We start from the raw sequence: 20923 nt of genomic DNA on the forward strand, positions 1-20923 counted from the left end.
ATTGAAATGCTGAAAGTAAATTGATCTGTTTTTTTTCATCACTTAACGCGTAAGTCTATGAGATATTCTAAATATCTTTAATCAATTTATATATAATATTTAATGAAAATTTATCTGTAAACAATTGTATATAAATTTGATACTTTTAATATCAAATATTAAAAATAATATTCTTAATATTTTAACATCTTTAGATATTAAGAGTATCTTATAAAGATAAATATTAAGAATATTATAGATTTACGCGTTAAGTAATTATAAAAAAAAAGAAATTTACGACTTTGCGACTTGACAGATGTCGCGATTTGAGCAAAGTTTATGTACGGGTGGACAATGTTGTGTACACAACTCACATTGTTCATGATATACGAAGGAGAGAAAGAGAGAGAGAGAGAGAGAGAGAGAGAGAGAGAGAGAGAGAGAGAAAGAGAGAGTGTGATAGACGTGCGGGTCGCGTTCCAATTATACGAAGCAAATAATCAGGATTAAATTCGCCGAAAGTAAACGATCGGGTAATTTATTTAGCGACGACTTAGGCACCGTCTCTCCAAACGACTCTGATCGCGCGGTCGATTTTTCTCGCTTTTATTTCCCAAACGAGTCACGTTACTTGCTTATCGTCTCTCTCTCGCGGACTAGAGTATAGTGATGGAAACCTTCGCTCGCGCGAAGATATAAAAAAAAAAAAAAGGAGCGAGAGCGAAATTAAATGCCAATCGTATTCGCGAGCAAATATCGGAGTGGAAGAAAGACGGAGAGCTTGGGGGAGAATTAATTCGCAGGATCGATGAAATATCGCGTCTCTAGGAAGGCGCGGCTCTATTTACGCGTAGAAAAAAGTGCATCCGGGATGCACCCGCGTTATTCCTTTGTCGTGTCCCCTCGGTAATTTGGAAAATTTGACTCGAAATGATCCAATTAAGGAACTGGTGAATGTTACATCTCTCTCTTGAAGCAAAAGCGTATCCGTTTCATAATTAATCGAATTGGAACGCGGCCAAAGGGTACCACAACATGAGACGAGACTTGATGACCTCGTTAGTTGTCATCTCGATCTGCGAGCAAAGGATTTTCTTTCTTTTTTTTTTTTTACATCTCTTCTCTCAATTGTTACGATTGTATACACGAGCGGTTAACTGCTGCCGTGTACAAATGTATTTTGTCCACAAAAAGGCTTGCATACGTTTAATCGCGAGCGAAGAATAAGCGTAATTGCCGTCTGATGACATTCGATCTCGTTCGATTCCGCGATTTCGATATGTCCGGTGGAATTTCGACCTTTTTTTATGCAACTTGTAGCGGAAGCATCGTTTTATTATAACGATAATACGTAATTCCGAAGTAACTTGCGATACTTTACTGGCGTAAAAGCAGAAATGGATTATAAAAATGTAGATCTATTAAAAACACTTGTGCGCTTTTTTTTATATATTATATATGGCCAATTATACGAATCGACTATTTTAATTATTTATCGCAATAACGTCCAAACACAGGATTAACGCGAATATTATTGCTGCTAATAATTAAATACACTATAATAATAATAATAATAATAATAAAAAAAGAGAACGTTATAATCATGGGAATGGAAGCTTGAATTAAAATTCTGTCTTACAAGATAGATCAGCAACTCCCCCTCATTCGATAGGACAGAAACCGGAAAGAGAAACGACCCCTCTCCCTAAAGTAGATCCACCTTGTGTGAAATCGTGTTTGTTGTCAAATAAGAGATACATTTCACGCGCTCAGGATTTTTTACAGCATTATATGACAGTATATTCGACGACCACGCAGTGTTACTTTGCATGCCTGATGTGTATACACTTTTTTCCGTATTTGCCTAGAAGATCTTCGAGACCTTCCATATGGAATGCCTTATGTACACCGTAATATTTGCTAGTTACACGCATGTTATCGCACGTATTAGTGTGTGTGGCTGCTAATATTCGTTCTTATACATGCTACATGTTACAACATATATTAATATATATTGCTAGCCACGCTAATTATTCTCCGTCCAACTATTATACTTTTTTTGTTCAAATTTCTCGACTCATTATTGACAGCCTTTTTCAGTTGAGAGGATACACGAAGGGCTTCGCGAAAGCTAGAGACACGCGTTTTTATTTTCCAAGAGCAGCTCATCACGGATAATTAGAGAATTTATATTCCATTATTATCGATAAATCGATTATATTGTATTATTGAATCTTCGATATCACTTGCCTAAAGCGTGTCCTCTCAAAAATTTTATGCCTATTTGAAGAACGATATATCTTGCATCCCTTTTTACGCTCAAATTTTCTTGCTAATGAAAAATTATCGCAAAACGCAATTAATGTACGTGTGCGTGTGAGAGTGTATGTGATGAATATCGAATGCAGATAGTCGCATAGCATTTTTTCAGTAGGATTAAGCTACTGTGTAGTATTTTTTTTTATTTTTTTTATTTTAGTTGTGTCTTAATTGATAAATAGATCGTCAATGTGGAAATACGTCAGAATACTGGAATTGATAAAATTATACATGTCTCAAAAAAAAAAGGTCTCTGGATCATTTTACAAGCTGTAACAAATCATTCTCAGAATGAGACCTGTATATCTACAAATTTGTCTCAGCAATGAAGCATAATTAGATCCAGGACTTTTCTCTCCAGAATTCGGACGTACGTTCGACATTGTTCTGTTTTTCTTTGGTTTACGAAAGCATGCGACACTCGTTATCAGTAAAAGAAATACTATACGCGCTCCGTAGCATCCATTGTCCTGGCAAGTGAGCGAGGACGGTCAGAAGATCATCGGCCACATGGTTTTGCGAAAGTCGGCCGGTTCCGGAAGCTGCAGTAGTATACTCGGGCTAAAAGTTGTCGGTGGGAAGCTACTGGAAGACGGTTCCATGGGCGCTTTGATCGAGAAGGTGAAAAAGGGTAGTACGGCGGACGTAGAAGGTCAACTTAGACCCGGTAAGAGGATTACAAAGTTCAAATCAAGCGATTCCGAACCGAGTTTGCCGAAACACGCGAGTCGCGGACATATATATATATATTACTTGTGGGAATCGCGATTATCGCGCGCCAACGAAAGTACACGTTATCTTTGACGTTTTAGAGGAATTGCAATTTCGATAATTAATTACTCGAGATTTATTTCGTTATTCTATTGAATTATTCGATTTATATATGCAAGGTGTCCCGAGGTCACTATTAATAGAGATTCTTGTGGTTATTTGGAGACGATTTTGTCTCCCCAATGAAAATGTCAAGGCATCAATAATTTCCAACTTATGAGCGATTGAAATAAAAGGGCTTTTTGCAAAATAAACTTTGTGGAAGTTAAAAAAATTAACAAAAATATATTCTTCAAATAATTTCAAGTGGAATTTATTTTAATAGAATTTTAAGATTTAGTTGTGAAGATATATGATGGCAAAAATTGAAAACTTGCAAAATGATGACCTCTCTCTCGATATTTTCGTTGAAGAAAAATCATCTCCAAATGATCTCAAGAATCTGTCATTAGCAGATGATGTGATTTTATATATCCCGGGGGATATTTTATATATGTATAATATTCAATAATACTGTATAATATTTATATAATATATATGAATCATATTTATATGAATATTATATACATATATGTATAAATGTATATACATTTATATTTCTATATAAATTGAATGATTCAATAAAGTTACGAGAAAAGTGACAAGAGCTTATCCCATTTGAGAGAATCGGGAAAGACTAGATTATATTCGAATGCGACGGAATTTTCCTCGTATCATCGCATATCATATCGACGAAAGTCTTGCGTCGCTCTGCGAATATTTCAGTGCTTTCAGCTTTGACATCTCGAGAAGCGAGTACACGGCGCCCGCGTATACCTACATAACAATCGCGCGTCCCATTTCCATTTCCCAGTTGAAACGCACATCCGTATAGGAACGAATCCACGACGTCGTATAGGACGCTCGACGATTTCTCGGGTATTCCCTGCGGCTGTTTCAGGTGACGAGGTGATCGCGTGGAACGGGAGGTCCCTGCAGGGCAAAAGCTTCCGGGAAGTTTACGACATCATCGCGGAGTCGAGGCTGGAGTCGCAAGTCGAGCTCGTAGTTGAGAGAAAATTGTCCGGGACGACGACAGGCATCGCGCCTGCCGGGCCTGGTCCGTCGACGCCGATGGCGTCCAGGCGAATTGTCGCTCAGGGCCAGTGGCGACAGAAACACGAGACCATCTCAGGATCGCAGCCGCATCACAAAGGTGACTATACGCGCTCGGCACGTTTCCTTTTCCCATTTCTTCAATCTTTGCTTCTGTGTATCTCAATTGTTCGTCAATCTAGATTACTTCATCAGCGACTCGTATTTTATTTTTCAAACTTGAGATTTTCTTTTATACAATTTTGATGAATATATATATATTTAATTACTTATATTAAATTATATATATATTTATAAATTTATTATATATATATATATATATAAATTATATATAAATTTTTATATTATTTATATATGTATATAAAATTATATATAAATTTATTATATATAAAATTATATATAAATTTATTATATATAAATTATATATATATATAAATTTATTAATAAATAAATAAATATATATTATTATTGATTTAAAGTCTCTCTCCTACAATAGTCGTGCATGGGTTTACGGGTGCCACACGTTACTTTAATAAAGATTGTGAGAAGTAAATTTTATGAATATTAATTAGAAATATGATGAGGTAGAGAATGTGTTTTTTTTAGACATTTGTTCTAGAATTTATACATTAATAACGTAGTATATATTACACAAGCTATAGAAAAATACGTTGCTGTGTAAGTTGAATATGATTAGTCAAGAGTTGAAAGTATTCCTGGCATTTAGATCTTGTACAAGTCTTTTGGATAAATCAATTTTTTCATTATACTCCATGAATTCTTCTGTACCTTTTTAAGATTTTCATATACAGAATATTTAAGTAATAAGAAAGATTGCAAGCATATACACGATGCCGGGAATAAAGTGTAGCACGCGTAATATCTACGACGATTCAATCGGATAGATTGTGAAAAAGGGTTGAGAATTAATTATATCCCGACTCGATATCGAACAATTATCGATATCAATTAAATCCCATTAGACGTATTCTTTGAAATGACGCGGGATTATCTCTCGCACACTCTTTATCACTCGCATAAGTAATATATATGTTAAGCGTATTATTGGTACCGAGACGCTATTGTCATACGGATTGTATGATTTTTCGCATTCCAGGTCTTAAGAAATGTATTCTATGGGGTAGGCCTCAATGCAGAGACATAAGTCTCTGTCTTTAAACTATTTCAATTTGATCTCGGTGTCTCTCTTACCTCTGTATGTCGTTGGTCCCCCCTTCGTCGCTCCGTGTTTCGTGAGATTTTTTTTTTCTCAACAAATGGAACCGCAATTATTTCCATGTTTAACGACAAATCATATATGACGGAGCAACAAAAGTTAATCCACTTGTTCTGCCTTGAGCATATATCGTCGATGTTTAACGTAGACGTAGACCGTAGTGCTAATGCACCCCTTTCCCCTCGCTAAAGAGCACCGTTGTATAGGTATATAGTCTTATGGGAGCAACAACTATATATTATATAACTATATATACACACAATATAAAGACGCCGATATATTCCATACATATCGTGCTTCTTCTCTATACTTGTAACGAATACTATGAATATCTCTCGTATATATATAATAATTCCTTACGAATAAGTATAATTTGCTGTGCAATTCACCGCTATGTCTATTTATCAATTGTGTATCGATTTAATATTATTGTCATAACTGCTCCCCCTCTCCCCCCGCACCCTCTTTCATTTTTTCTTAACTCGTTGTCACGGATTTCCGTGATTTTGTGAGAAACCTGTGCATGCGGACTGCGCTTCTCTTTAAAAAGACGTGGGTGTCTTTCCAGAACTGTTCGGAAATAGTTTATTGATTTTGTAATATTCCCCCTCGGGGGTTCGATGACGCCGCGAGAGATAGAGAACTTGATTTTCGCGGCTATAATTTCGCTAGAGTGTCCACAATCGGACACAGATCTCCAAGATGGACGTCCCCGAGCCTTTCGAGCGTATTTTGAACGTCTTTTCAATTTTTTCTGTGTTGGGCGATTTTTATGAGTGTATTTACTCGATACGTCTCGTAAACGCAACTACATTTGTGACACACATATATATATATTCACTTCCAAGAACGCAATCGGTGCAACGAGAGATGAAAATTTATTTCCGTTCGCTCGAACTTCACCCCGATTTCTTCTTCTTCCGCCCCTTCATTTATGTATCCCCTCATCTATGTCGTTTTTATATATATACCTTCGTTCGTCGTTTTTCCCCTCCCCTCTCGCATCTCGAGCACACCCTCCCTCTTCGTGAATCGCTCCAAGATAGCAGGTAAAACGGTAACGAGTTATATCCTAGTCGACACCGCACGATCACTTGCAGAGTTGTACGACGCGAGGCGTGAGAAACCCTCGGTTTTAGTGACGTCACCCGGCTCGCCGGACCTGCACGCCCAAGGACGCGGCCGACACTCCCGATATCCAACCGGAAATGCGAACGTGGGCGGCAGCATTCAGGTGAAGCTCGGCTTCGATCCCGTGGGACTTCAGCTGATCGTCACCATAATCTGTGCCGCGGGACTCACCCCGAAGAGCAACGGCCAACCGAGAAATCCTTACGCCAAAGTCTTTCTGCTTCCCGACAAAAGGTGAGCAATGTCAATTTTTTTTTTATCAATTGAGAATTTTCTAGAATTTTCTAGATCAATAGTTGTGACGTGAAACTTTGATAAAGACAAACTGTTTGTTGAACGCTTTGTTTTCCCGATTTGTCAAAAAAAATTTCAATTCAAGTTCCACTTCAACTTAATCCTTCTGTCAATGCATTGTCTTCTGCAATTTTTCACCTTTTCATCAAAGTATAGATACCAACTGTGGTATTCAGAAAGGTCTTTGTATTTTCTTTTGAACGGAGAAGAGTTTAAAACACAAAGTTACTTTGGGTATCCATCACTGACCTAAGGGTTAAATAATGATTTCTCTAAATTGATACGCATGTTTTTTCGAATGATTGCAGCGAGAAGTCGAAGCGCCGTACGAAGACGGTGGCGAATACGAACGATCCTAGGTGGAATCAGACCTTCGTTTATGCCGGAGTGAGACGTTCGGAATTGAGGAAAAGGGCATTGGAAATTACGGTCTGGGACTACGAGGGGAGGTACGAGACGAACGATTTTCTCGGCGAGGCTGTCCTGGAATTGGCAGTATGTCTCTTAGACGATGAACCAGAATGGCATTCTCTGACCGCTCACCAGGAGCACCGGCACGTCAGGTATGAATCGCGCTCGCGGATGCTGATGATAGTTCCGAGATGCCAATACTAAAACCAGATGAAATAAATGCCTCGCATCGATACCCAAATCCCCCGCGGGATGTTCGACAGTGTTCTCGGTCCCTCGCTTATGCGGATGTGACGTTACCGCCCAGATAGCACCATGTCCAAAATCGGCGCATAAGACATCTTTAGGATATTTTTAAGATGTCTTTTGGCTATCATATCATAAGACTTCCTAAAGATGTCTTATGCTCCAATTTTGGACATGGTGCTGTTTGGGCGGTTTGCTTATCTCGCGAGTCCCAGACAAAACGCGACAAGTATCAGGACTATGTTTTATTTCTGAAAGAGAGATCGCGAATGAATTTAATAAATCGCCAGAGAGTGTTGACCGTTTATATTTTCCCGCGCTCTACAGGCATTACCAAGATTCTGACGACGTGCTGGATCATCATCTCAGTCCACCGTCGACCACTTCGAGATTAAGTGACTCCGACACCTCGGAGTGCGATATTACGGACTGCGACGGGTCGAGGGAACAAAGAAGAACGGCTGACGGTGCCAGCATAAGTAGTATCGGCAGTTCCTCTAGGTAATATCATCTATCTTGAGATCTCTCTATGATATACATATACATATTAAATCTCAGTCTGGCGAAAGAATGTTACGTCAAACCGCCGGAAATGTATGATCGGTCGAGAAAAACATTTATTTTTTAAACAAGAAACACAGGGTCGCGTGTTAGGTCGATCGAGATCAATCTTTACACAATTATATGAAAAATCGGTTAGTTGTAGTTGTCTAAGTGTGCATTATCAGTCAGCATACTTGGTCGCTGGGAATTATGTTAATCTGACAGAGTCCCTTTCCTCCTTTCCGGTTTAAGATCCTGTTTACAGATCTCGTAACCATTCTCGTATATTACTGTAACGACTCTTATCAGCGATAACACAGGGGAGACATATATTCGTCCTAGATTTCGTGTGAAAAAAAGTTTCCGCGCGAGGAAGCTCTTTCCGTAGTTAGTTTCCTTCCGTTATATAACGAGGCTGAGCTGTTTAATTGAATAATTGCTAGAATCAGACATTTGTGATAAGGAGATGGAATTTTTATTTGAATTTTTTTTACTAGATCGCATTTTGAATTACTTTTGTCAATCATTTGTTGTAAAATTAATTGTATAATTATAATTAATGAATAATTACATTGCAAATAGGTTTCTGTAATAATTCAGTAGTGGCTCCTATCATGCAAAGTTGGACTTTCTTTTTTTTTTATATGATTAATAAGCGAGGCCAAGTAGAGGAAGAGAGAAACAGAGACACAAGTACGAATATATAATGCTATACAATATAATTATTGCGAACAAAAAAAAAAGGACGAAAGTTGTGAACGTTGGGAGGGGTAATCGAAAGAAAGGGAGAGGGCAAAAGCCAAGTTATAAAACTGGGCAACAAGCCAATTGACATAGCAGTTGGCCCGCGACCATCGCCAGCTCCGGAAGTCAGCCTTAAAACTCGTATCCATATTAATATTCCGACGGTGATGTCCGATCGTTATTTGTGAGTTCAAAGTGTGGTTTTCGCCAGAGCTTTCGAGCCTCTCTCTTATCTGCAAACGGAATTGATGGTGCCATATAAAATATGGAATGAAAATTATATCTAATTGTAAGGTGTTATAGTCAAATCTGTGTAACAATAAAATCACTTTCACAATCTCGCGGATATTTAATTATTAAAAAATGTTTTTTTCAATAAATTATTCATTGGCTGCAAAATTTGCCTAATAACGACGTTAAAATTTACAATCGAACATTTGTCGAATTTGTGCCTCCCCCTGTGTTTAGGCTGTTTTAAAGAGCGACTCGCTCGTAAATTTTGTCGTCGACGATACGCGAGAAATCGAATCAATGTAGCAGCGGATCGAATAAAAAAAAAAAAAAAAAAAAAAAAAAAAAAACGTACGCCATCCTCGATAGGCTTGGCAAGTAGAGTGGCAGAGATGGGGATAAGCCGAGATACTATCCGGCATCGCTCTGCACTTCTTTTATATACCGAACATCAGCTTCGATCTGCAAAGTGTGAGCGGTCTCTATCCCTAAGCGCGCATCACAGCCTCTGTAAAAGCTGTCCCGAGTAATTGAAACATTCCGGTGTCCCCTCCCTTGAGAGAGTGACGGACATCCTGCGCATATTTAACAACCTTCAGTTACCATCGTCTAATGAGATTATTCGAAAGGGTTTCGCCGGGGTTACATTAATAATTCTTTCGTCGTCAAGTCGGCGGTGACGATGATGCGAATATACATATATAGGCGATATATGTGCAATTCGATAATAGTTTTGTTCAGAGTGCGCTCGAAAACACAACATACATACACGAATACACAAATTGTTATATTTAATATGACAAAATAGAAATATGGATACAAGTACTAAATTAATTGTAAAAGGAATTTACATCCGTAATTGTGTATGTCTTACATAATTTTTTTCTATCGCGTTTCTCTTTGTAATTCTGTAAATATTGAAAAAGATATTAAAAAGAAAAAGTACCAAAACCGATATATATAAATCTCCTAAACCGATATGTCTCATCGATTAAGTGGAACACATTATCAGAATTAATATGAGTTTGTTTATTTATAGTTTGCTCATTTGAATATATAAGGCATTTATAATTCGTTTATGTGCTGAATTAGCTTCTTCGTATTTTTTAAAGTTTTTAAAAAGTTTCTTTTTTTGATCTTTTTAATAAATTATATAATCTATAAATAATAATAAGTATTATATATTTTTTTTATATTTGTTTTTATTATATGTTTTCTACTTTGTTCAATAGGTTTCTAAATCTATTTTGTTTTTATATAATTTTATTTTTATCTTTGTCCTTTCTTAAAGAGAATGCAGTTAGGAAAATTAAATTAAAGTTTTTTGGCGTATCTTGTGCTTTGTATATCTCGACAGAATTTAAAATTTTACCTTGAAATAAATTCAAAGAATATAAGTATATAAATTGATTAATTTGGTCACATTTAAAAGATTTTAATTTTGACAAAGAAATGTATATGTGTATTCTTAAAAATGTTTATCTTTATAAACAAATTAAACAAAGTAATTTATTTAAAATTCAATAACTCTTTTCTAATTAAATAATTTATTACAATATTTTTATTGCATATTTTATCGTGTTTCTTTAATTTTTAGCGGATATGTCGGGTTTGGAGATTAATTTCTCACACATTCCTCTTTAATCTTTGTCCAATTTTACAAAAAGACCACGCATTTATTTAAAAGTTTAAAATAATTATCAAAACTGATGAAGACTTGTTTCCAACAGATATCTGCAGATATAAATTCTTGTTTCGAATTTTTAACCAGGAGCTAGAGCCTGAAAAATATGGCACGTCGGTTTTGGCAACTTTCTCCCGCATATGCGTACATATAGAAATCTATATATGCGACAATATTCAATATTCCTTGAATGAACTAATATGAGATATAAAACATTTCAAATATTAAAATATACAATCTATGGCGAGATAAAAAACATTATTAGACACAATGGGCCGCGGCCGCGCCCAACTCGCTCGTTGATTTTAATTTTAATCGTGTGCTTTGTTATTTATTTTTTAGGTTTCATAATATGCCGTCAAATTATAAGCGGTACGGCCATTACAATTTATATTTTCTCCTCCTTCATTCACGCAGTCACACACGTCTTGCATCCTCACCGCTAGGTTATTATATATACAAATAATGCCGCGCCGTAGATCAGTCAGTCAGTTAGTTATAGCGACAGAGAATCGCAAGTATATATAATAGAGAGACGAGACAATCGCGAAACTGACGCGCGATCGCGTAACTAACTCAATCTAAGAAATAGATAACATGAGAGAAATCTTTATTCAATAGGGATATACTTCTAAGGGTGGGAGAGGGTGGGGTAGCGGAAAAAGTGTTTTCTCGTGCAAAGAAAGAAACAGTGACTATGATACAGACGTCATCGGTGACAAGAAATATTGCTATTGGCGTCAAACTTTCTTCCATTCTTCCCGTCGCAATATTTTACGCAAGACGGCGAACATCTCTCACAAAACGCACAATAATAATGACATATAACAGCGGCATTTCGATATTTCAAAATTTTCGGGGCAATTGGTTCTTTGTTCTTCGCTTAAGGCTCCTGGTACCTTGTCGAGCATGTCGGAATCGTGACGTCAGAGGCGAGAAAACACACGCTAAAAATTTTTAGATGCCATTTCTAAATAAAAACATATTTGCATAAAATAACACTTCAGATCTCTTGAATACACTTCTAAAAAACGCCGAAAACTATCCTTTTCCCTTTATAATCAATCAACAGCTGTAAAATGTAATATTACGAGGCCCAGTCCGTCTGGTCTTTGCACATGCGCAGTCATTCCGCATGTCGAAGTCTGACATCTCGATCATTTTACGGTTGTTGATTGACTGTCAAGGGAAAAGAATAGTTTTCGGCGTTTTTTAGAAGTGTATTAAAGAGATCTTAAGTGTTATTTTATGCAAATATGTTTTTATTTAGAAATGGCATCTAAGAAATCTCAACGTGTTATTTCTCTGACGTCACGATTCCAATATGGCCGCGGTGAGCACCAGGCCAGGAGCCTTAAAAAAGAAAGAGATAGTAAATTAAAATAGCGGAGCGCGAAGAAAATTTAGCGAGTCGCCATCCATGTAGGCACTTTAGACGTCATACTGTCATTGCTTCTTGCATATTATGTACGTATTTAGATCTTAGAATGCGACGGGACATGGCTTTTTTAGAACGCTTAGTGCATCGCGACGCATCGGCCGGGGTGGATTGGATTTTTTTTCTCTCTCTTTGCGAGCTTTTGACAGATATGACAATGCAACATCGCACACATCGGACACTTTGCTCTTTTCGTTGCCAGAACCGGTGAAGATCTTTGTCTCTCTCTCTCTCTCTCTCTCTCTCTCTCTCTCGGATTTTGTATCGACACACATTTCGCACGATCGATCGATCATTGACGTGCAAGATTACTTACGCAAGTCTTGGCACTTTCTCATCGAACGCACTTACTTACACACACGGCATATTCCCCGGAGTTTAATGGGTTGGGACTTCCTCCTCTTTTTATCGCGCCAGTTTGACTTTTGGCAACGAAAAGAGCGTCGCAATATCGAGAACACTGTGTGCAAACGCCGAGGAGACTCGACTGCATTGCCGAATAACTTTGGAGCCTCGCTTCTCTCGCGCCAAATTAGAAGATATGCATCTTTTATGCGAAATCTGAGAAATTGAATCGCGCGAGCTCATCCTAGAATATTATGTACACGTGTACGCCAAATAATGCGTACGAATTTATTTTCGAGAGATAAGTCTGACTGAATTTTTACCTTGATCTAGTTTTCTTCATTTCTTTATAGTCCTCGGTGCTGTTCGTTTTTTATTTTTATACATAGCGCGTAAACCAAAGAGACAATACCTTCCTTTCCGCTTCTCTTACCATCCTGGCCGCATGCATTTTTGAGATTAGCGCGAGACTCACAGCACTCGCCTCATTTAACTCGTAAGGCACGCAGTATTCACTGATTGATTGGAAAAAAAAAAAAAAAAATGAACGCATGCTGGAGCAGCCACTATTCTAGCCCGCCGCCGGAGAGGGAACTCTGCGTCGACGGCGAGCATCGGAGTCGCAGGGACATGTCACCTCAAGGACGCAAGAGAGCAGCCCTGATGATCTCCCGCGACCAGCCAGCTACCATCGGATCGACTTATCAGACGTATCGTAAGGTAAGTTTTGTTTAAAGAAAAATACGCGTGATTTTCAATTTTCATCCAAGCGTCATCGTGATAAACAAATCGATCAATGAATTTTGCAGAGGAAAAAAATGCAGGAAAGGTTCATATAAACATATGTCAAAAAATGAGTTTTCACGTTATAGTTACGTTTAGGTTGAGACTTAAGATAGTTACGAAGCTTATTATTTTTTATTTTCAAGGATATAAAATAATATAGAAAATAATTCTCATATCTCAAAATAATTTTTTATTTATTATTTATTTACTTCTTAATCCATGCTTTAGGACTTTGGATAATTTTTAGTTTCTACTTCAGCTGTTTTTTTCTATTTTTTTTTTTTGTAAAGTTAGAGGTATAGTTATAGTTATAAATCACATCTAATAAATATCTAATAATTAATACAGCAAATAACTCTGATAAAACAAAACGAATACAAAACAAATAAAGCAAATCATTGATCAGCCTTTCACTTAGATTGGATCGGATTGAATTAAGAATTAACAATTTTTTTGAAAAATTGAAAATTTGAAATATGTGTATGAAAAATTGAAAATTGAAATATGTGTATGAATATTTGAAATTGAATTTCAAGTTGAAGATTAAATGCCGATATCTCAAAATAATTTATTCTCAAGCAAAATGGGCAAATTATTTTCTAAAAATTGTCCGAATAGCATCTGTCCTGGCAGAAGGAAGAAGAAATCAAATTAAAAGAATTTAAAGAATAATTTTTAGATATATTGTTATATGAACATTTTTGCTCATTTTGATCAATAGAATACTTTCCTGAAGTATAGCGAGAAAAACTCACATTTATAATACATACTGTATAATTTCAAGGCATTAAGATCTATCTCGATATCTCATGCGTACATAATTAATTAATGTCTATCGACATAACATCATTAAATGCGTATTTCTCAGGACGACATCCATCGGGGCATGATGGGTCACAGATCGCACAGCGCAGCTCCTATGGACTCGCCGAGTGTCAGATACCGAGGAAGATCTCAGAGTCCCACCGGTCATCGTTCCTTGTCTCCGCCTGAGCACAGATCCATCCTCTACTCGCACGGATACGTTCACTCGACGAGGTATGAAGTATATCGGTCGAGAGCTTTTCGATTCATTCATCAAAAGTCGTCTGTAAACGAGAATGCACTGACAATGCGGGTCTACCTTATTTAAGATTCGGCTCGAGATCGGCAACCGCCACTCCCACTGGATCGCCAAAGAAACGTCAGCTACCTCAAATCCCAGCAGCCTTGAAGGAAAGGGTCACGCAAGATCTTGAAGAACGGGCGAGATTCATGAGACACCGTAACAGACAGTCGATGTACAGGAGCACAGGCACGGGAGGTGAGCTTATTTCTTCGGCTTCTCTGTCGAAAGAGTTGGTGTTTTCAATGATCGATGATCTGTCTCATATAATACTTGCTACTTCGCACTACTTTCGACTGAAAAAAAAAAAAAATAGAATAGTCTTCGGGCAAACATTTTTTCTTTTTTTTTACTCATGGAACATACTTTTGTATGTGACTATAATTTGTTCTTTTACAAGATTTTAAAAATATCCCTTAAATAATATTGATTGCAATTTATTTCTAGGCTGGGAAAGGCATTTTATGCACAGTGGCCTTTCGGACTCGGATCTTCCCTCGATCGGACACGATCCATTAACGTTGTCGCACAGTCACGCTTACAGGATGCACAGACCTAGGAAGGGACACTTGAGTCCCGACAAGGATGTGCTCGGTGATCTCGGTGATTCTGATATGGAGAGCCTAGCCTCGGTAACGAGCAGTGCCTTTAGTACACAATCGGAACGACCACGTGGATCGAGAGCACTAATGTGAGTATAGTTTCGTAATCGTTACGCTTATCTTATCGTATCGGACGACGTATCTCGCGTTGCGACGTCAATGTGCAAAGCAACGTAGATTCCATGTAATCGAAGAGAGAGAGAGCGTCCCGTTAGGGGAGGGATCGAACATCGAGTGTGTCCAGTGTCAAACTGATCATCGTGTCTAGTGTCAACAGCATCACGATGTACGGGATATCGTAAACCGCAACTTTTGTGTGGCTCGACACACACATACATGTACAAACACAGACAACATATACGAGAGAGATAAAGATCGATCGACGCGGAATGGCACACTCATCAGCTCGATCTCTCAAGTCAAGGTTAATCCCTGGATTAAATGGACATTGTCGACTAAATGGTTATCCCGTAGTCGCACTTTTTCACATCCTGCTTGCGCGTTCAATGTTCCAGCGTTCTTTCCCCGCCTTCTCTAACGAAGCGATTACATTAGATTGCACTTCCTATGCACTCTTCTGTGTGTCAATGTCCATTTAATAAACGTGTCCCATTCTAAGAAAGCAGGGATCTCGCGAGTGCGTGGCGTTGGTCGAACGGTTAGGTGCCTCTTAGTTGTGTGCCTCGTCTATATATATAGAGACACGTTATATAAAAAAAAAAAAAAAAGAAAGAAAAACACATCGCGATCGCCGCGTGTCTCTTCTGAAATGCCGGCCCGTTGCTCTCGGCAGAGTCGAGTTCTGAGATTTCATGATGATACGAGTTCGATCGATCGCGAACGCGCGGTAGACATTTTTCTCTAAAGAAAGCAAAAAAAAGAAAAAAGTAAAAGAAAAAAAATAAAGAAAAGCGGAATGGGCTCACCCCTTGGTTTGTGTGTTTCCGCAAGAGCGATAAGATCTCTCTATATGAAAAAAAAAAAAAACATTGTTTGCAGACCGACAGTTAAAAACGTATTAATACCCGGTGTCATATCCCCCCAGCCCCCGCCCCCTAGGCGCAATAGGCGCAGGCACAGATTTAGGGTACCCTGCAGCGAATGTCATTGTCCGAGCAAGAGCAATCCCGCCAAACAAACCCCCCCAAAAAACAACCCCGGCAAGTGTCCCCTCCTTCCGCGTCCCCTCGTACGGAGCAAGTCCGCAGTGGTGCGCTCGTTGTACAAAAAGATGCGTACGCCCTTCACGAGATCGCAGACCGTCGACGAGAACATGCTGAGATATTACAGCCCCGAGACCAGCGAGTACAGCGTTTCCGAGGGGTACATACTCAGGCCAGAGAGACTCGTAGCCGCTAAGAATCGTATACCGGAGATATACGTCGAGGATTGCCTTCGCGTCGACTTTAACGATCGTTTTGTGGAGAGGTTTCGGTCCGAGTATTCGGCTTCGTGTCGCGACCGCGACGCGTTAGAATCGACGACGACGACGGCGATTGTCTCGAGAGGTCCGATGATCGATGATCTCGGTATTAGAGGCGTAGACGCTAGTAGGTCTCTCTTAACCGCTAAGGCTAGGAGCTTCGATCACGACGCGATGATGATGCACGATACATACGGTGATGATCGTTTCGGTACCACTAGGCCAGGTTCCGTCGGTCTGCTATCGCGCCGAGCCAAGAGTTTCGAGTACGAGAGCATTTCGAGCAACATATTCAGCGACGACAGTCTCAGGACAGCCCGGAGAAAGCTGAAGCGGAATCTCTCTCTCAGCGATGCCGGCTACGGCGACAAGATACCGGCGCTGGGCGATCAGAGCAAGTCCTACTACGATTCTAACGGCGACGACAAAGTGCCTATCGCGAAACTCGCGAGCAAGGAGACGAATTACGATTTTCTTCTCCAAGACCATAAGCCGTTTTACGGATACGATTCGGAGCTCAGCTGCGGCGAGACGGAGATTTACGTTCCGAGCTTCGATAAACGAAATATCATGGATGATTATCATCAATCCACGTCGTACAGTTCGCACTTAGCGGACAGCGAGCGAGCCGATCTGAGGAACGTCCTGGACAAGGACGACACCGGCAAGAGAAAATACGTGGACGAGAGTTACTTGAATCACGAGTCCTCGTACATCAGGGATATATCCACGGAGAAGAGGCTGAAGAACGTAGAGAGCGATTTTTGTAACACGATCGATCAGATCTACTCCGACATCGAAGAGGTTCTGTCTTCGTCCGGGAAAAATTACGATCGCAATATTCTCGCGAGATCCGCCGCCACGAAGATCCATGACATCTCCAACGTAGACGAGGAGAAGTGGACGTCGAAAGACGCCAAAGGTATCCTGCGATCTCAAGGTGAGACCGTTGGAGGCCGTTCCTATTCAAGGGACAAGTACAAGGATTACGAGAACTGGGACGCCGATTACGACGAAGGCTTCATAGAGCGAGACAAGGTCGACGATTACGAGCAGAAGCGATTCAACTATCTGAACGAGAGTATCCGAGACCTGAGAATCGGCGGATCGGTGTACGAAGGCGAGTACGGCGGAAAGCTCGCGTCCACGAGCGATTACATCAGTTTCCGTCCCCTCGACGAGCACGAGTTATCCTCGTCCACTCTTCCGCGAAGACGAAGACGAAGGAGCAGAAGAGGCAGCAGAGAGGGCGATTACGAGAGTCCGCGTGGCAGAGACGTTCATCAGTTGAGATCGACGACTGGCAGTAGGAGGCTGATGATACATTCGGACGAGGACCTGAGCTCGATTGCGGATCGCACCAGACGCATGTACCGCCGCAAACGAAACAGCAGCTGTCCAGAGAGCAGAGATCTGCGGATGCACGGCATCCCCCGAAGGGACGACGAGAGGACGTCGAGTTTCGTCCTGGACTCCGACGAGGAGTTTGGCTCCGTGGAGACGGTCGTCGGCGCCGATCATTTCCGTCGAATCGCTTCCTCGGAGACTAGAGCGAACGGGCGATCGGGTCATTTCCTCGAGCAAGATCGTGATAGCTACTTGTTAGACTCAAGATTACGAGAACACGATTACGAGAACCGTTATCAGGATAATCGCGAGCTAGTTAGGTCAGGGTCGCAGCGCGCCTCGTCGGGTCGCGAGGCCCGATATGCGTCGTCTCGCGCTAGGCGTAAGAGTAGTTGCCCCGAGTGTCGTGAGCTGTCATCCTCGGAGTTAGGTAGGTCGGGATCGCTGTCGCGAAAGGTCGACGACACTCGGCGGTCATCGATCGAGTCGAAGCATAGATATCGTAGGCGAAACAGCAGCTGTCCAGAGGCTAGGGATCTCGAACAGTTGGACAAGAGGCAGCGGCAGCATCAGCAGCAGCAGCAGCAACAGCAGCAATCGCAGCAACCGCAGCAGCAGCATCATCAGCAGCAACCGCAGCAGAGGCGTCCAAGTCAGCAGCAGCAGCAACAGCAGCATCATCATCAGCAACCGCAGGGAAGTAGTAAGAGGAACGTGGCGATCAGCGACACCCTCGAGTACTACGAGTACTCGATGGAGAGCGAGAGCCAGTGCAGCGAGAACTGCGGATTTGGCCCGTGCGATCCGCGTAGGCCCCGTAACCGAGCACCCCGCCCTGGTAACGCTAATTCGAGTCTCTTTGATTCCCAAACCGCTACCTCCGACATTGCTAAAAACTACCACCCACGGGTCGACGATCATCATCACCACCACCACCACCAACACCCACAAAACACGAAAACGTCGCCGCACGTCGACAACGTGGCTTACCTGCCGCCCCGGCCGCCGACGTCGTCCTCGTCGGCCCGGCGACGATCCTTCCGAAAAAAATCCGCCTACGACGTCGACGTCGATCGTCGCGGCGTCGTCTTCGACGATGACGCGCGGACTCGCCGTTCCTCGTCCATGCCCGAAAGCAGCGAGTACAGCGGCCAGTCGAGCTCGTACGAGAAGACGTCCAGACACCAGGTCACCGACAACGGCCACGACGAGCGCGACAAGAGGAACCAGTTCACCAGGAGTCTCAGCAACGCCGATGTCCCCCAAGACGAGAAAGGTAAGGGAAACAAGCTTAAGAAAGAATTATTTCCATGAATCAAAAATCGAGATTTTTCCTTTTGTAGATGGTAAAAAAGTGCTTAATTATTTCCATTAGCATAAAGAAATATATATTTATAGCATTTTATTTACGTGATCTCTGATAATATATCAAAAGCTAGACTCATTAAAATTAAATTGATTATCGAATGTTAAAAAACTCTGCTTTTTTCATATCATTGATTTTATTATTTTTATTATTATATATTATTATTATATATTATATATTATTATTATTATATTTATTTATATTTATATCTTTATATTATTTATTATTATTTTATTATTTTTATTATTGATATTATATTTTATATTATCGATTTCTTTATATTATTATTTTATCTCTTGCTTTTATGAATATATATTTTACCTCTCTTTAATGAAAATACTGCTCTGTCTAGCTTCGGTCTTTCACTGATGCGTACTAATTCTTCATAAGAATGGTATTGATTTTACCGTCATGATGCAGTGACGTGTAGCCGAAAAAGTAAAAGCTTTGCGGAGTAGTAACATAAATTTTCGTTGAGATTTGCAGTCACGAACTTGTTACACTTGGATTTAGTCGGTGGTTAAAGAATTGCGCACGTTATGAAAGTTTTCTTCGAGTTCGTAAAGTCACGAACGTCTCTTTCTGTCTGTCGTCCGACAATAGCAAAGACTAAACACGCATCCGTTTTTAACATTTATATCTAGTTTTCGTATTCCGATAAAAAATGTATAATATATGTACTTTGATCGATATTAATTTATATATTTGCATTGTATCTAACAAACTTTATATCTTTGTTCTCTTATCTTCAAAAAAGACACGTTGCAAAGAAAAAATATTTCGGGAAAATGCAAAAGAAAGCGTTATACTTTACACTCGAGTCGCGTTTAATTTTGTAATCATTTCCGGTAAGTTTTTTGATGCTGAATATTAATCTAAATTATCGAATATTTCTCAATTGTTTATTCAAACTTGAAGATTTCTCCGTTGATTACAGAAATGTCAAATAATAAACTTAAAATTAATGTGCAATAGGTATACATATATTTAATAAAAACATTTCTCTCATCGTTAAATATAAATTTAATGTAAAATAATAAACTTAAAATTAATATGATGAAATTAATGCACAATAAATATTTAATAAAAATTTTAAAAGTAAAAAATTTTTTTACAAGAAACAGATTTTTCAAATTAATTGCAACTTTTCTGGTGTATATAATATATTTAATGTATATAATATATATGTGTATTTAATATTGACGAAAAAATATATTTAATATATATTATAATATTTAATATATTATATTATTATATAATATTATTTATATAATATGTGACATATTATTTAATATATAATATTATATAAAAATATATTTAATATTACAAAAATATAAAAATTTAATCTTAAATATTAAAGACAAATTTTTTTTAAAACTTGAAGGTCTTCTAACAAAATAATTAATTTTAACGGAATTTAAAGCTCTCTTCCGGCACATCAAGTATCGTACAAACACTTGTATCGTTGTTTCGCAGACACGGGTAGTTTTAGCGACACGGCGATCGCATTGAACGTCGAAGATCCGTCGAGGCGGGGTCGTAAAAGCTCGCCGGGAAGTAAAAGCGGAAGCGGCAGCAGCAGCGGAAGTGCGGTGCAGTATCAAGCGGGTCTGGGGAAGAAGAGTAACAGCACCAGCCAATTATCCGCGACAGGTAACACATTGTCACACTGGCCACTTTCTCTAGTTAAGTTTGCGCTTAGTCTCTCTACGTGTTATACGTAGTCCATTCTTTCGTAAAGATCGATCGATTTCGGCGCGAAACACACGTTAAATAACGTTTCTTCTCTCACACGGTTGCGCGATATTAGAAGCGATTTGATCAAT

The 20923-nt window shown here is 39.4% G+C and overlaps 1 protein-coding gene across 18 annotated transcripts in view; it reads left to right on the forward strand.

Annotated features, from left to right (window-relative positions):
- Window positions 1-20923, forward strand: part of Rim (Rab3 interacting molecule) — an 86162-nt gene that overhangs the window by 46713 nt on the left and 18526 nt on the right. For 8 of the 18 annotated variants that reach the window (XR_014426248.1, XM_083048260.1, XM_083048257.1 and 5 more), the window contains 13 exons: window positions 2758-2965; window positions 4010-4264; window positions 5282-5305; window positions 6502-6766; window positions 7135-7389; window positions 7811-7984; window positions 11028-11057; window positions 13032-13188; window positions 14123-14292; window positions 14388-14557; window positions 14807-15050; window positions 16606-19007; window positions 20574-20750. Coding sequence is in view for 17 of the 18 variants with exons in the window: in XM_083048260.1 (XP_082904386.1) it covers window positions 2758-2965; window positions 4010-4264; window positions 5282-5305; window positions 6502-6766; window positions 7135-7389; window positions 7811-7984; window positions 11028-11057; window positions 13032-13188; window positions 14123-14292; window positions 14388-14557; window positions 14807-15050; window positions 16606-19007; window positions 20574-20750 (4531 nt within the window). In the remaining variant the exon portion in view is untranslated. The remainder of the gene's footprint in view (window positions 1-2757; window positions 2966-4009; window positions 4265-5281; window positions 5306-6501; window positions 6767-7134; window positions 7390-7810; window positions 7985-11027; window positions 11058-13031; window positions 13189-14122; window positions 14293-14387; window positions 14558-14806; window positions 15051-16605; window positions 19008-20573; window positions 20751-20923) is intronic. The other 10 variants (XM_083048248.1, XM_083048255.1, XM_083048251.1 and 7 more) reach the window with 9 other exon arrangements.

This window comes from Prenolepis imparis, unplaced genomic scaffold (genome assembly GCF_030444845.1).
Source record: "Prenolepis imparis isolate NDT839.2.m4 unplaced genomic scaffold, iyPreImpa1.0 SCAF_10, whole genome shotgun sequence".
NCBI classification, from domain to species: domain Eukaryota; kingdom Metazoa; phylum Arthropoda; class Insecta; order Hymenoptera; family Formicidae; genus Prenolepis; species Prenolepis imparis.